General features: G+C 49.7%; 2 protein-coding genes across 3 annotated transcripts; one reads left to right on the top strand and one right to left on the bottom strand.

The window, feature by feature from the left end:
* Positions 1–2,607: 2,607 nt before the first annotated feature.
* ubiad1 (UbiA prenyltransferase domain containing 1) lies at positions 2,608–8,103 on the bottom strand. 2 transcript variants are annotated; one of them, XM_004070218.5, is made up of 3 exons: positions 7,528–8,103; positions 5,786–6,389; positions 2,608–3,952 (listed from the first exon to the last, which is right to left on the bottom strand). In XM_004070218.5, the coding sequence occupies exons 2-3, from the start codon at positions 6,342–6,344 to the stop codon at positions 3,465–3,467; spliced, it is 1,047 nt and encodes a 348-aa protein (XP_004070266.1). In that variant the 5' UTR covers positions 6,345–6,389; positions 7,528–8,103; the 3' UTR covers positions 2,608–3,464. The 2 variants fall into 2 exon arrangements, with proteins under 2 accessions (XP_004070266.1, XP_011474952.1); XM_011476650.3 differs by having other exon boundaries at positions 7,425–7,673.
* Positions 8,104–10,120: 2,017 nt separating this feature from the next.
* On the top strand, positions 10,121–16,667 carry mmp23ba (matrix metallopeptidase 23ba). Its single transcript, XM_004070219.5, has 8 exons — positions 10,121–10,539; positions 12,599–12,735; positions 13,104–13,243; positions 13,799–13,966; positions 14,039–14,203; positions 15,092–15,202; positions 15,841–15,967; positions 16,043–16,667. The coding sequence occupies exons 1-8, from the start codon at positions 10,405–10,407 to the stop codon at positions 16,215–16,217; spliced, it is 1,158 nt and encodes a 385-aa protein (XP_004070267.2). The 5' UTR covers positions 10,121–10,404; the 3' UTR covers positions 16,218–16,667.
* Positions 16,668–16,730: the final 63 nt, after the last annotated feature.

Raw genomic sequence — 16,730 nt, 5'->3', positions numbered from 1 at the left:
ACGTCAATTCCGCCCACATAGACTCAAACTTCCGCCTGTGCTGAGAACATGTACTGTTTGGCCTCACCCTACTCCATCTCATTAAAAAGAACAGTTATACATCATTAATCTCTTTCTCATGCAAATGGAACATTCATAAATCCACATTTTCTAATCATACCCCTCTTTTCTCGTTGTCAATGAGATCAAACACTACATGATCACAATAAAACATTCTGACCATAAGAGACAATCATTAAATCTCTTTATCTGTGCATCAATGTTGTATAAAATGTAGTAAAACCCCCTGGCTTGTTCTTTTCCTATTGGTGTATTGCACTGCTTTGTATTCCATCGTTGTGTTCAATGAAGTTTGTTGGAAAAAAAATTACTAACAGAGAAGAAAGACAGAACGACCCCGTGTTTACTGCAAAAGACACCAGTGAGCTGGATTACAGGGAAACTGACTGGACTATCGTCAATTGGATTGAAGTAGATGGCAATGAATTGGATTACTGGATTATAGTGTGATATCCAGATCTTTTGTAAGGGATGTCATTCATTTGAACTGCAGAGATGAGTCTCCTTCATGGTGACATAAAACTGCACAGCATTTCCTTTCAGCATAGTTCTAAATCTTCCACAAACCTTTATCTTCTGCTAAAGTCTCACCTGTTTCAACCATTCTGTTGCCAGGATGCAGCTCTTTCTCCCGCTGGACTTTTCTCCCCCTTCAGGAAACATCATCTTCTTTGATGCACATGGAAATTAAATGGGAAAAACCTCCAACCCTTCTGACCAGTTGTGGTCTTGCAGCTCTGCAGCAAACTAAGATCATTCACACTTTTAAAACTCAGCAGATACTTGGCTTTGAAAAAAATCCCACATACGTTTATTTTTGTTTTAAGAAATCTATTGAACTTTTCCAAACTGTGCTCTTACGATTCTGCTGTTGACCTTTAAAAATAATAATAAAGATATTCTAATTGAAACTATTTCATTTTGCATTAACACTTAACTGTTTTTCTAGTGTATGCAATACTTCTGTTATTTTGCATTTTTTTTCTTTACTATGTAAAATAGATGACCCCCCCCCCCTCCCCCACACACACACAAAAAAGCAGAGTTGCAAAGGGAACCAGCATAAAGACCTGACTCACCTGAGCTTTCTGCAGGCCTGTGAACAGCAGGAGTGTTGGAGGAGCAGAGGAGACGTGCAGGAGCAGCTGTACTTTGAGTTACACCTCACAGAGGGACGACGGCCATCAGGCCTGACTGCTTGTGAGAGCAGACAGCACCGACGTGCTCACAGACACCCAGCAGGAGGAGGAGGGGATGCGTGAGCGTTGAAGTCGCAGGTGAACGCTGCCTTGATCAGACTTGCTCTGCTTTGCATCCAAGCACTGGATGCACAACAACTTTCGCCAGCTAAACTCAGACAAGACTGAAGTCATGGTCTTTGGTCCACAGAAACAAAGAGAAAGTGTCAGCAGTTCCCTTCACTCTCTGTCTCTACAAGCTTCAAATCAAGTCAGAAACCTGAACCTGAACTTTAACAGTAACATCAGCAGCTTTTTACCATCTAAAAAAGACCTGGAGATACTTCTTCATGCATTTGTCTCCAGTAGGTTAGATCACTGTAACGGCCGGCTCACTGCCTCCCCAAACCAGCTGTAGAACAGCTTCAGTACATCCAGAACGCTGCTGCTGGAGTCCTGACTAGAACCAGGAAGGACCGTCACATCAGGTCTCTGCTCTGGCTTCCTGTTGCTCAAAGAAACGACGTGAAAGCAGCTCTGGTTGTTTCCAAGTCTCTCCATGGCCGTAAAGTACATCTCTGACATGTTAGCGCCGTATGAACCATCTCGTACTCTGAGGACCTCAGGGACCGGCCTCCTGCGGGGGCCCAGAGTCAGGACTGAACAAGGGGAATCAGCGTTTCAGTCTTATGCAGCTAAAAGCTGGAACAGTCTGCCTGATGCTGAGAGACAGACCTCTACTGTGTTAAGGTTCAAATCCAGACTCAGAACATTCCTGTTTACTCGTGTCTATAACTGAAGGGTCCTTATTCGTGTTCTTTTCTCTTTCCTTTTTTAAAGTCAATTTGATCACGATAATGTGTTTTTTTTAAATCTTTTAATTTTAATGCATTTTCCTGTTTTGTGAAGCACTTTGGATTACTTTGTGTACCAATGGTGCTACACAAATAAACTTGCCTTGCCACACTGCCTCACAAGCCAGTTGCTCAACATCCACCTGCATCCTTCTGCTACACCTGTTCTGTCCTATGCAGGTTGCTGGAGCCAATCCCAGCAACTCATAGCAAAGGCTGGTCGCACATCTGACTGAGTCATTAATCAGTAAAGACACGAGGAATAAACAGATCCTTCTCTACTTCTGAAGACTCTCGTGGAGTCAAAAGTAAAAAAACACTGAAGGAGGGTTTCATAACCCGAGCCTGACTTTTCAAAAAGCAGCAACAGATGAGCCTCTGTCAGGAAAACATCCAAAGCTCCACAGAGCAGATCTGTTTTTGGAGGTTGAGGAGGACAGAAACGTTCACCTGCTCTTCCTACGGCTCCAGAACACAAAGTCGACCTCCGTTCAGGTGAAAAGATCAGTCGTGGCTCCAAGATCGTCATGGTTTATTTTCAGAGAAGCTTCCTAAAACAAACTAACACTTGAATGCCACATGGTTTTCTTTAAAAAGTGAATGGAGGACATTTAATGGCAAATATTTGACAAATACAAACACAGTTTATGGATAACAGAGCCAGCAGTTTAATAAGTAAATAAAAGAGAACCAACTAAATGGGTTGGGGGTTATCAGCGTCCCACAGCGCCCCCTTCTGACTCACTCAGCTGTCTTCTGCTCGACACTTCAGTTCATTAGAGTTCTGGAACAGAGCCGGGCCTCGAGTCCCTTCAGACTAATATGTCAAAGATGGAAAAGAACTTTTAGTTCCACAAAGAAACTCCTCTGTTTGGAAACTTCAGACGTTCACGCTCCTTCAGCCCAATTTCTCCTGCACATAAAAAATGATTTTAATCTTAACACGAACAATGAAGCCAGAAGACTGAGACGCTGGGACGTTTCCCTTTAGAATAATTATCCAAGAGTAACTAAACTCTGTAAATCCTGCAGCTTCAAAGCTCTAAACACTGACAAAGGAAATCTTGGTTCTCTGGTAAGAACATATGGCAAACCAACATGGAGGAGTTTCAGCACAACAACAAAACGTGTTTAGTGCACAAATCAAAGTCATTCCTCGTACCAAACAGGCAGAACAACGGAGGATGTTCTACATTTGGATGCATGATCGTGCACCGTCCATGGATGTTCCCACCGACACGCTGCAGAGGACTTCACGCCTCATCCTGAGCTCAGGTCTGCTGAACTACAGAAACCTGCCACGCCAGCAGAGCTGTGGGACCGCGGTGCAGAAAGACACACAACGCGGTCCGGACAAGTCAATCTGAGGGAATCACAGCAACGGCAAGCTCCTGGGAGGGGCCAAAATGATCCCAAAAACGTAGAAGAGCCCCATCAGGAGGTTGAGCTTCGTGGTCTTCTGCGGGATCTTGGCGTAGCAGCGACTTCTGAACTGCCTCTCCAGGGGGAAGGCCATGGGCAGCGTGAGGAGGGGCAGCGCCATGCTGATGGTGTAGCGGGTGGCCAGGATGCAGAACAGCACGTAGGGGACGAAGATCAGCAGGTTGAACAGGACGTAGGACAGCGTGGGGCCGATCAGGATGGCCAAGGTGACGATGCCCGCCTGCTTGTCAGAGTCCATGTCTCTGGTGTTGTTGCTGTGAAGGATGGCCTCCGTGTTGAGCGCCAGCGGCACCGCGTACACCAGCGGCAGCACCGACAGGTAGCCCACCTGCACGGCGTGGGCAAACATCACCGCCAGAGGCCCAAAGGTGATGAGGATGACCACGTCCCCCAGGGCCACGTACTTCAGACCGATGCCTGGAGGAGGAGCAAACGGGAGGTTATGAGAGCAGAACATGCTTCATCCAACGGTCACCACAGAACGCCAGCATTCACAGGACAGGACCTCAGACTCCACATGAGCCGCCGTCTGTGCTCCCATGATGCACCTGGCTGTCTAATGCAGCATAGTGTTCTATAGAACAGGATCCACAGGTGTGACGTTCACGTCAGTGGAGACCAATCAGGTGACAACCCCTTCATTTGTCAGAGAGACAGTCAGCTGCTTCTCAAAAGGATTGTTCTATGAAAACGATCATACGAAGCAAACTCCGTCTGCAGGGTTCATCAGATCAGGATCATTTTCTGCAAACAGAGCAGCTCCAACACATGGAGGCGTCCGGCTTTCTCTTTGGGATCAATTCAAACACCTTTCCAGAACTCTCAGTTTGAAGTCCGACTCCGATCATCTTCTGATCTGATGTCAAAGCGTTTCCAGCGGTCTTTTCATGATGGTTCTGCCGTTTTTAGCCGGCATCTAAAGCCTGAGTCGTATCCATATGAAAATACACAAAAGCAAAAGTTTTCTCACAAAATACTTTGACTTTTTTTTTAAAACCTCTTTGATGGTGGCTCTAATGGTGGCTCTAAAATCCTCGTGACTCTGCAAACATCTCACTCATGTGACCACAGACGTGACCAACAGAGCGCTACTTTCAGGAGAAAAATAAACCAAACGCTATCGGAACTAAAAGAATGTTTAGTGACCGAGTGAGAAACTGCAGAAGACCTTCTATCCTCCCTCTTTTCTTCTTCCTGCTGTTTCCACACATTGGAACTTTCTTTTCAGCCACAACTTCCATCAAGTCCATCTTATTCCTCACATTCCAAACCTTCCTTGAGATTCACTTTCGAGAGGTTCCACGGGAATACATCATGTTCAGATTTGTTAAATGATTCACCCAGAACGTGACATGAACCTGCACGGAGCGGCATGGAGCTCCACGCAGCGGCGTGGAGCTTCTTGGAGCGGCACGGAGCTTCACGGAGCGGTGTGGTGCTTCACGCAGCGGCGTGGAGCTTCATGGAGCGGCACGAAGCTTCACGGAGCAGCATGAAGCTTCACGGAGCAGCGGGAGCTTCACGGAGCGGCACGAAGCTTCACGGAGCGGCGTGGAGCTTCACGGAGCGGCGTGGATTTTCACGGAGGGATGTGGTGCTTCACGTAGCGGCGTGGAGCTTCACGGAGCGGCGTGGAGCTTCACGGAGCGGCACAAAGCTTCACGAAGCGGCGTGGAGCTTCACGGAGCAGCATGAAGCTTCACGGAGTGGCGTGGAGCTTCACGGAGCAGCATGAAGCTTCACGGAGTGGCGTGGAGCTTCACGGAGCGGCGTGGAGCTTTACAGAGCATTAGGGAGCTTTACAGAGCGGCACGAGGCTTCACGCAGCGGCACGAGGCTTCACGGAGCGGCGTGCAGCTTCACGGAGTGCGTGGAGGCACGAAGCTTCACGGAGAGGCACGAAGCTTAGCGGAGCGGCGTGGTCCTTCACGGAGCGGCGTGGTGCTTCACGGAGAAGTGTACAGCTTCACGGAGCGGCGTGCAGCTTCACGGAGCGGCGTGCAGCTTCACGGAGTGCGTGGAGCTTCACGGAGCGGCGTGGAGCTTTACGGAGCGGCGTGGATTTTCACGGAGCGATGTGGTGCTTCACGGAGCGGCGTGGAACTTCACGGAGCGGCGTGGAGCTTCACGGAGCGGCGTGGAGCTTCACGGAGCGGCACAAAGCTTCACGGAGCGGCGTGGAGCATCACAGAGCGGCGTAGAGCTTCACGGAGCGGCTCTGAGGAGTTTGACATTCAGGTTTCCACTCACCTCCTGTATACAAAAAAGAGCTGGAAAGTCCTCCAAAGTAGATGAGAGCGAGGTGCTCCAGTCTGAGCGTGGACAGGAAGTAGAGCAGCGTGACGCACAAACACCCCAACGAGTACAGCAAAGCCCCAAACATGACCACGTCCTGGGGGGCCAGAATCTCATCCACTAGAGTTCTGTCATCGCTCTTCTTGTGGTCGATGCCTTTGGAGAAGTCGTAGTAGGTGTTCACGAGGTTTCCTGCCCCGTGGACGACAAGGACAGTCACGGCGCACACCATCAGAACCACCAGGTCCACAGAACCATCCAGCTTGTACGCCAAGGCGCTGCCGAGGGCCACCGGCGTGAGCGAGGCGCTGAAGCTCCACGGTCTCAGCGCCAGCACGTAGGCCGCACACTTCTGCCTGACGTCTGAGGCCACACGGGACATCCTCGACGTGAGGTGGGGGTCAGCAGGGGGGGGTGGAGCGGAGTGATTCACGCCAGTCTGCCCCTGCTGGTGACCATGACCGTTTGACCCCGCCAGGACGTAGGTTTCTGCCCTGCTCTGCTCTTTAGCCATTCCTCTGCACGAGTCCTGCAGCGCCAGCGATCCTCCAGAACATTCCTGAGGAAAAAACACCAAAACAAGGTGAGGACGAGCGGCACGGATCAGAACCTCCTCTTCACCGCTGAGGACAATATTCTGACCCGAAACCCCCCCCCCAACAGGACACTTCAGACCTTCATCCATTCTGAAGGAGGACAAGCTTCAAAGAACCGGAGACCAGAACATTTCTAACATGAATCCAGCATCATGGCGTTGGTGTTGGGGGGTATTTCTGAGGTAAAAGTTCAGGTTGAGCAGTGAGGTCATCTGAGGTTATGAGTGTTGAGGAGGCGGTTGTGAAGCAAACTTTGGAGAAATGTCCGTCTGTCCGTCCGTATATGTATAGTTTATATACTTTTATTTAATTTATTCTACATATTTATTGTTTGAAAAGCCATTTGAGCTACTTCTAGTGTTCTGTATATTTTTCACCTTATTTTTAAACACACACACACGCATACGCACACACATTAACAATATACCGCAAGTTTATCGTTATTGCAATATCCAGCTCTGCAATAAGCATATCGCAAAAGATGGCGAAAATCTCAATAAATCGTAAACCTTAAATGTGTTAAAACAATCTTATGGTAAAATAAATCAATCTTGAGGAATCAAATAAATGCCTTTATGCATTTGACCAATCAGATGGAGGCCTATTATGTTAGATGTTTGTCACCTATGTGGATGAGGGTCATTTAGAGAATAGTTTTTAAACTGTTGCAATGCAATGGGAATGATGTTTTTGGATATTTTGCTATTTGTTTATATACCGCAAATGATATCGTTATCGCAATATTATCTCTAATATCGCATATCGCGAGTTTTCCTCATAATCGAGTAGCCCGCCCACACACACACACACACACACACACACACACACACACACACACACACACACACACACACACACACACACACACACACACACACACACACACACACCCACACACACACACCCACACACACACACACCCACACACACACACATACAAACACACACACACATACATTGAGGAGGACTCAACAACTCTCAGATTACAGCAGACTCACTCTGCAGTGAAATCGCCGGTCACACCTCGGCTCAGATTATGGGATTAGGACATTAGCCGCCTAGCCGCGCTAGGAGGTCCGGTCCGCGCGCGGCCGCTCGTACCTGCTACGTCTCCTGAGCCGAACCCAGCCCAAGTTCGTCTCCGCTGACACGCATATCCGAGCGACTGCAGCCGCGCCGAGGGGCGCAGAGACCGTCCGGGTGAATTCTGGGGGAGGAGGGGGGAGACTGCCCTGCTGGTCCTGCCTGGCGCCACTTCCTCTTCCGGGGTGCACCGCTGTGAAGTAGTCGACGAGAAAACCCCACCGGAACGAAGGTTCCGCTCTGTCCCGGTCCTGCTGGTGAAGCCAAAATCCGCGACATTCTCTCATTTCAAAGGTCACCGTTAACAAACAGAGAATCCCCGTTAACGTGACTTATTTTAAGAAAACCTTTCTGGACGATTTTCGACATTTTGGTTCAGTTTTTCTTGTTATTGTGACAGAAGCAGAAAACTGGACAAAATGTATGACGTGGAAAGATGCTGAGTGACTTAATTCAGTTCAATTTTAATTCTTCATTTAAAAAACAAATAAAAATCAAAGAAAAATTGAAATCAGGACAGACAATTAAATTATGTATCCATCTATTTTCTGGGCCCGCTTAATTCTTTAGGGTCACAAAGTTGCTGGAGCCTATCCAAGCTACTGTTGGGCAAAGACAATTGACCAGCAGGACGCAATTTATGCACTTATGATTGCCGTCTACTTATCTGTACAGTGGTCCAGAAGGCAGACGGAGGGTTGTGTTGGGACCCTTCTGGGCCACCGTACATTGGCACTATGGAGTATGAGGCATAAACCAAGAAAATGAACAAATAGGGATAAAGTCATAAAATTACGAGGAAAGAAATCAACAATTTACAAGAATAAAGTTTTACATTTATGCTTCCATTGTAATTCTACAAGGAGAGTCAAGCTTTTTCCAAAATAAAATGTTCTACTTAGCTTTCCTAATGTTTCAACAAAGAAAATCGACCCTTTCCTGCTTAATTTATGCTGAAAGCAATTCAGACAAATCAGATGGACATCACACTGCTCAAGAATCTCAATGAATCTGCTTCACTTTTGTAAATGTAAAATTTGATTTTCCTGAAATCCAATAAACTAAAGTAATTCAAGCAGAACCATTCGCAGTGAAATCCACCATATGACGTATTTGGTGGGCAGAGGTAAAACTTCTGACCCCCAGCAGATGCAGTTTCCGTGGGTCCAGAACCACCGACGGACAAACACAAAACTTTGAAACACCTGAGACGACACAGAGAGAAGCGAGTTTGTGTACTGATGGCATCCTTCCTCGGATGAAAACAAGCAGACAGAGAAGACGTGAGGACAAAACCACAGAAAGACCTCCATCAGTCCAAGCATCAATATCAGCTCTGCTTAGGGTCTCTTGGGCTAACCACAACTATCTGCACAACAGTTGTAGTTCCACAGACAGTGATTGTGTTTGATTTTCACCAATTTTTCACCAAATTTTCACCAAAAGGCTGATTAACAGTATTATTCCTTATTTACTGGACAACCATTAAAAATAAACGTTTGAATGTTCACTCTATAAATGACAGACAGACAGAGGTCAAAGGTCACCTGCAGGTCTGCAGCAGGTTTGGTCCATTCTTCATGCAGATCTTCTCCAGAGCTGGGATCTTTTCGGACTCCCTCCTCAGAATCTATGCTGGATTGAGGACCAGAAACGGGTCAAAAACACCCCAGAACCTTGAATTGCTTTACAAAATACTTCTTGGTTGCCATGGCGATGCATTTAGGATCATTGCTGGAAGATCCAGCCATGTTTCCTCCTCAGTGTTCTCACTGAAGGTAGGAGTCTTATGACCAAAATCAGCTCCATCCATTTATCCTTTCCTTCATACAGACCAGTTGTCCTGTCTCCTTTGCACAAAAGCAGCCCCAAACCATGATGTTTCCACCCCCATGCTTCACAGTGGGTCTGGTGTTCTTCCTCTCCTAAACACAGTGAGTGGCGTTCGTACCAAGAAGTTCTCATTGATCCCATTTGATCACACGGCCTTCTCCCAACCCTCATCTGGATCATCCATGGTCTGTGCAGAACTGTAGACGGTCCTGGACGTGTTCTGGTTCAGGCAGGATGAACCTGTGGAGCTCTGCAGGATTTGGGTCCGTGACGTTGTGAGTTCCCGTAGCGGCCTTTGTTTCTGTGGTTCCAGCTCTCTTCAGGACCAGTTCCCCCGTGTAGTTCTGGGCTCTAACATGCAGATGCAGGTGGAGGGAGGTTGTCCCTGCTCCTCTAAGAATCGCTCCAACGGTGGATCTCTTCTCTCCAAACTGCTGTTTATAGTAGATGGGTTCATCCCAGTCTGGTTCAGGTCTACAGTCCCTGGTGTCCTCAGACAGCTCTTTGGTCTGTTTAGAGCAGCAGTTATGATGAACAGCAGGACTATAATATTCTGTTTCTTATGTTCTCTTATTTTCCAGCAGAGATCAAGCTCCAGTCCTGCAAGCGTTCAAACTACATTTGACATGACTGATCATTTTCCATAGACTAGTATTGATCATTTTCCATAGACTATGATCGATCATTTTCCATAGACTTAGCATTTCATTTTGTTTCTGTTACAACCCCCCACCCCCAAGATCCCTGTCCTCCTGCGGAACTTTCGTGGGTCAGAATCCTTCTTGTCTCGGTTTATCAACCTTCTGCAGATGTTGGGTTTCATCCTGGCTCCGGTTCTGACCTCCTGCCCCAGCCGCGGAGGCGTGGGGCCGGCCGGCCGCGCCAGCGGGCGTGTGGAGCCGGGCGGCGCTCGCATGTGGATGCGCAGCCAGCTCTGACTGTCCGCCGCGCTGCAGCTGCGCAGACTCTCGGACCGACCGAAGCCATGGCCAGTAAGTAGTTCATCTACACTGCAGCATCTGCGTTGAACGGTTCCCCCCCCGGAGGTGTGATCTGGAGACCATGGAGCGCCACGGGACTGCCAGGAGTCCACGGAGCAGTACGCGCGGCTTCCGTCCTCTGCTGGCCGCGTGGCTGCTCGGCTTTCTGCTGGCGGGGATGCGCCCCGCCGCCGCACCGCCGTCCCGGAGGTTGGAGGTAAGCTGCGACCGCCTCGCCACGCGTCTGTGACCCGCCAGGAGCCCGCAGTCCTCTGCGGGAGCGCACGCGCCATTCTGCGCAAAACGCCTCAGATTAACGCGAGGACTTCCAGCCTCCTTCAACGGAGGAGTCTGCACATCATCATCATCATCATCTTCATCCCAGGTTTCTTCACCTCCAGACTGAAGTTTATGAGGAATCACAATTTATTTCCATACTTTACAGTAAAATCAGTGAAATAAAACAGATTAATCTGTCAGATTAGGGATTACATCACGAGATGAGAACCAACGGTCCAGTTAAAACCGATTCCAGTTTGGCAGATTTTAAAAGTGAGCAGCGGGGACCTGAGATGTGTTTGTTTCATACAAATATGCTCTATCTTGTGGGGCCTGCTGGACCTTCAGAAGGTCTGATGGCTTTTCCAGGTCATGTGATCCTGTTTGAAAGGTCATGAAGGGCCTGTTTGGTCTCCGCCTCCCTGAGGCTCCTGACGTTTCTGCTCCTCTGAGGTTCAGCTCTTCCTCCCTGTGGATCCCGGCTAAAGTGTGGGAGTAGAAGATGAGACGTCTTCATAAGTCAGCGCAGACCCTCCTCTGAGGAAGCTCCGGCTCAGGACAACAGCCACTTCCCACTTAGGGAGTGTTGCTCTCAGAGCCAGACACCATCCAGTCTCCTTATTTGGAAGAACCCTGAAGGAAGTAATGCTCTTCTGCCCCCCGATATGGTCAAACAGGACGTGGAATCAGAAGGAAGCAGCTCTGACATCAGAAAAGCTGCCCTGAACCGTCATGACAAAGTGGGACGGTGCAGGACGATGGAGACGTCAGTGTCGTCTGGGAGGAAGCTGCATCACAGGGACAAACACAGCCGATGGATCTCAGGGTTTTCCTGAATCCTTCCCGTGTTTTCTTAGCAGACCTTTGAAGTCATTCTAAGACGCCATCCAGGCGTCATGGGTCGCTGCTGTAGAGACGTCGCCTTTGTTCAGCTGATACTTTTTCCATCATTTTTACTCAGAAATGCTGCAGTAGGGGCACGGTGGTGCAGTGGTTGGCACCTCACAGTGAGAAGGCCCTGGTTCAAATCCCAGCTGGGACCTTTCTGTGTGGCGTTTGCATGTTCTCCTCGTGAATGCGTGGGTTTTCTCCTGGCGTTCTGGCTTCCAGCAGTCCATGAACGTGCTTCACTGATTAATCTGAGGTGGAGTGACCGTGTGTGAGTGGTGACCCGTCCAGCCCGTGACCCCGAAAGGGATACGGCGGGGGAAGAAAGTGGATTTCTGGGTGAAGCAAAGGGAGGCCTGACATCACGTCTTATGAAGGAGGGGGGGTCATGCATCACTAAGCCCCATAGGATAAAATGTCCAGAATAATAAGGTCAGGAGTTTCTGGGTAAATCACAGGCCTTCATTCCAGATTTCTTGGATTAGGAAGGACGACGTTGGAGGGCGTGGCCTGTTGCTGCTGTTGGTTAAAGCTTCTTAGCGTTTGCATTCCTGACATATTTGAACTCTTCTTCATTGCAGCATCAACTCAGAGGAACTGAATGAGTTTGTGTGCCAGCTAGCTTTTCTCCTGACTTCTGATCCGTGAAGCAGCAGATGAGACGATTTCATACGTGAGACGGATGTCTGGAAAGTTGAGATATTTGTCTTTTATTAATAACAGGAAACATGTGATCAGTGAGACTGAATCTGCTGACAGCGTTTGTGACAGAAGAACAGAGGGATGGATGTTTGTCCTCAAAGGAAATGAGCAGCAGGTTTCAGAACATTCACCAGCTGCTGTGAACACATTTCATGTCTGTGGGAAACAACCTTCAGTTGAAATCAATGAACTGAAAGCGTAGAGTCCAGATGTGAACGTCTTTCACCTCTGGAGAAAGAAGCTGAGGGTCTGTGAGGAGGTCAGGCCGGAAACGACCTCTTCACGTGGCAGTGGATCTCACGGTGAAGATCTCCGTTCCGGCTGGGTTCTGCTCTCCAGAGCTCCAAGCATCAGGCGCCGCTCGAACTCGGTGAGGTGATTCATTCAAGCTTTCTGCTTTGTCCAAGGAAGAAGCTCACGGCGCCGTGCTGCTCGTCGGGATACGGCAGGACGCCCGGACGCAGGTCCTTCACCTGTCCAGGAACAAGCGCTACACGCTGACGCCAGAGAAGCTGAAGTGGGACAAGTTCAAGCTGACATACAAGTATTTACCTCCACCCACCTCCATCCACAGCCGCAGGTTAAAATGAAAAACAAAAAACACATTTGGTGAAAAAAAACAACCCACATTTCTGACACACTGGAGATTTCCAGAGCCTTCCCATTCTCCTCTCACACCAGATGCTCCTCAAACTTCTTAGCTCCTCCTCTCAGTGGTTAGCACCTCCATCTGAGGAGTCGTGTGTGTGTGTGTGTGTGTGTGTGTGTGTGTGTGTGTGTGTGTGTGCGGGAACACAGAGTTTAGTTGGTCCAACACTTTTAAGTGGAAGCAGACTGTTAATGCTCCTGTGTCTGAGCAGCGCCAGGATGTTTTCTCTGGGTCAAAGGTCACCAGCAGCGGTTCCTCCACAGGTTGCTCTCCTTTCCCACAAACCTGATCAACGCCAGCGACACCCGCAGAGGTCTGGCCAAGGCCTTCGGCATGTGGAGCGACGTGTCCCCGTTCACCTTCAGGGAGGTGCCGGCCGACCAGGAGGCCGACATTAAGATCGGTGAGTGTGGGGGGGGGGCAGATTAACTGATGTTCTCCAGGATTCATGGTGATGAAACTGTAGCCGTCCTCTGGGTGTGTGTCTGTCTGTGTGTGTCCGTCTCCATGTCTGTGTGTATGTGTGTGTCTATGTCTATGTGTGTGTGTGTGTGTGTGTGTGTCTATGTGTGTGTGTCTATGTCTATGTGTGTGTGTCTATGTCTATGTGTGTGTGTCTATGTCTATGTGTGTGTGTGTCTATGTCTATATGTGTGTGTGTCTATGTCTATGTGTGTGTGTGTCTATGTCTATGTGTGTGTGTGTCTATGTCTATGTGTGTGTGTGTCTATGTCTATGTGTGTGTGTGTCTATGTCTATGTGTGTGTGTGTGTGTGTCTATGTCTATGTGTGTGTGTCCATCTCTATGTCTATGTGTGTGTGTCCATCTCTATGTGTGTGTGTGTGTGTGTGTATGTGTGTGTCTATGTCTATGTGTGCGGTTTCCATGAAAACCTCCTGTCATCATCCATCATGTCCACAGTAACTGGCGGGGGCTTTCCTTGGGGGCTTTTGACAGGTTTCTACCCCGTCAACCACACAGACTGCCTGCAGTCCTACTTGCACCACTGTTTTGACGGCATCACCGGGGAGCTGGCGCACGCTTTCTTCCCGCCAACAGGAGAGATCCACTTTGACGACGATGAGTACTGGATAGTTGGAAACATGCGTTTCAGCTGGAAGCGAGGTACGCCCCCCCCTGCCGTTAGATCAGACGGCCGCTTGTGGCAGAAAATAACCGGCTGTGATTTTGCTGCAGGGGTTTGGCTGACGGACCTGATCCACGTGGCGACTCATGAAATCGGCCACGCCCTCGGGCTCATGCACTCCATGAACCCCAAAGCCATAATGCACCTGAACGCCACGCTGACGGGACGTAAACTGATCACGCAGGATGAGGTGTGGGGCCTGCACCGTCTGTATGGTAACGGTCCAAACGCGTCCACCTTCACAGAACTCCAGAACCATTGTCCGTAAGTGAGAACTGGACTGAGCGTGTGTGACATCACCAACAGGAAATGGTTTATTCCGGCTCCAACCAAATCAACTCAGTCGGCATTTTGTCGCCATCCAGACAGCGCCATGTTGGAGCCAGAGGTCATCACAAAGCAGTGATTGGTCAACGTTTCTATGGCAACCATTCTCTCCAATCAGGAGTGAGCGTCAGAAAGCCACACCCCTACACCTGCAAAGCAGGCTACACAAAATCTGTCAAACGTTTTGGATGCTGGAGGTGGGGGGGCAGCAGGCTCCACCTACTTTTACTGATTGGTCACTCAGTCCAGTTTTCATATACAGTCGGTCTGGATTCACCCAAAGCCTCCTGAGGATGGGTCTCCAGGGGGGGCAGCTTCCTCAAAGGCCCCCCCTGGAGAATCAGCTCTGGTTTGAAGTTCTCCCCAAATCTCTGCATCGTTTGGAGTTTCATATTTCACAGATTTGTAATGAAACAATGAATGATTGGAAAACAAATCCTCGTTTAAGTCAACCCTGAACCCCATCCTGACCACCTCGCCATCAAACTGGGTCAGGCGCCGACAGACCAGAGCTTCAGAACCACAGTCAAGCAGTTCCACCGGCAGACGATCAAATGTCTGGACGCTACAGATTTCGGGTTTGAGGGCGGAGTCCCTCACGCAGAGGGTGGGGTCCCAGAGCCTGCAGTGTTCGTCCTCGATGGCTCACATTTCCTTTTTGAACGTAAACGTCTCATGAGGCGTCCATCGTTGGTGTCCGTTTCACTAGCAGAGATCTGGAGAAGCCAGTTTCTTTGTCCTGTAGGAAGCTGTCTGCGTCTTTTTTTCTCTTCCAGGATGTTTGGACCGCTTGTTTATCTGTCCTGCCTGGGCCCGGAAAGGTTACTGCGACAGCAAGCGCAGGCTGATGCAGCGCCACTGCCCCTCCAGCTGCGACTTCTGCTACGGTAAGACGGCCGACAGCCGACGTAGTCCGGCGCAGGGAGCTGCTGCAGCCAACCAGGCAGCGGGTCCAGCGGGTCCGGCAGCGGGGAGATCAGGGCTCTAAGATCTGCTGTGTTTCTGGAAGTGGGCGTGGCCTCCAGCGAGGCTGGAAGAGGCCAGCCGGTTCCCCTGTGAGAGCAGTCTGCAGGCCTGAGCCGCCTCCCGCTGCAGGAAACCGACTGCTGGGGCTTTCTGAGGTTGTGGTCAGCTTGAAGGGACAGCATGGGGAGTGGTACCAAGGCTCGGTTCTCCGCTCGCAGGAATCTGTTCCTCATTGATCGGGAGACGAACGGCAGTGGAAAATTCCTGAGTGACTCCAAACCGCTGGAATTCCAGGCTGCGGCTTGAGGGTTACAGACACACGAGGTCAATTTGGGTTTTTTGAAGCATTAATGAGAACGAGTCTCACCAAAGCAGACTTGGAAGTGTAGCCGGGCCGGTCCCGATGGTTCTGAAACCAGACGGAGATCCTTCGGTAGAGCTAAGGGTCTGCTCTGATAAAAAATCTGCTGCTTGGCCTCGATTGTGACTCTAATTCTGAAGTGCGAGCTTATCTGAAAAACTGACTGCATTCCTGCTCAAATATTTGCTATCTTTCCAGAATTCCCTTTCCCCACGGCAGCCCCCACCCCATCTCCCCCCAGGACCAAACACAAGCTGGTGGTGGAGGGAAAGAAGCTCACGTTTCGCTGTGGGAAGAAAATCGCATCAAAGAGAGGCAAAGTGCAGTAAGTGTCTCGAGCGTTCCCGCCTTCCTGGCCGTGCCGAGGTCAGAGTTCGATTCCCTCTTCCTGCCGTTTCAGCTGGTTCAAAGATGGGGAGCTGCTGGAGTACTCCCACCCCAACTACATCTCGCTGAAGGACGACCACATCACCATCGTGGCCAACGCCATCAACGAGGGCACGTACACGTGCGTGGTGAAGAAAAAGGACAAAGTTCTCACCAGCTACTCGTGGAGGGTGCGTGTTCGCTTCTGAAGCGGCGCTGCGGGACACGTGTTGCTTCTTCCCGTTTTACGCCCACCGTCTCCTTCATCCAGAGCATTTTCCCATCGTTCCCGGTCCGGTACCGACCGGCACCTGACTGGAAAGTCAACTTTTTGCCTTTTATCTCAGAGCACCACACCTTTTCTGTGGCTCCTCCAGATGCAACCGTGTCTGAGATCCCCATCCTTTAGGGAAGAGATTCTGAAACTTCACAGACGTCTTTCCAGAGCTTGATGGCGCCGTCTGCAGCCTGTGGAGGTCCACGGACGCTGTTACTGCCCAAGACGCCGTCGGCGTTCCCTCCAAACTCAGCACGTCAGGGGCAAAAACCAGACAAGGCGTCTTCATGAAGATTTCCACGTCTGCAGACGTTTCCTTTGGCTACAATCAGAAGATTTCTTGGTTCTGGTTTGATGCTGTAATAAAACATTCAGACCCACAGAGCTTTTGGCTTCTCACAGAACCGTTTGGCAGATTTTGTGGGGGTTTCGTACCTTCAACTGA

Source organism: Oryzias latipes, chromosome 7, assembly GCF_053564925.1.
Source record: "Oryzias latipes strain Hd-rR chromosome 7, Olatipes_Hd-rR_3.1".
Classification (NCBI taxonomy): domain Eukaryota; kingdom Metazoa; phylum Chordata; class Actinopteri; order Beloniformes; family Adrianichthyidae; genus Oryzias; species Oryzias latipes.
Note: the sequence above shows the minus strand (reverse complement) of the source record. Positions and strands in the feature narration are given on the sequence as shown.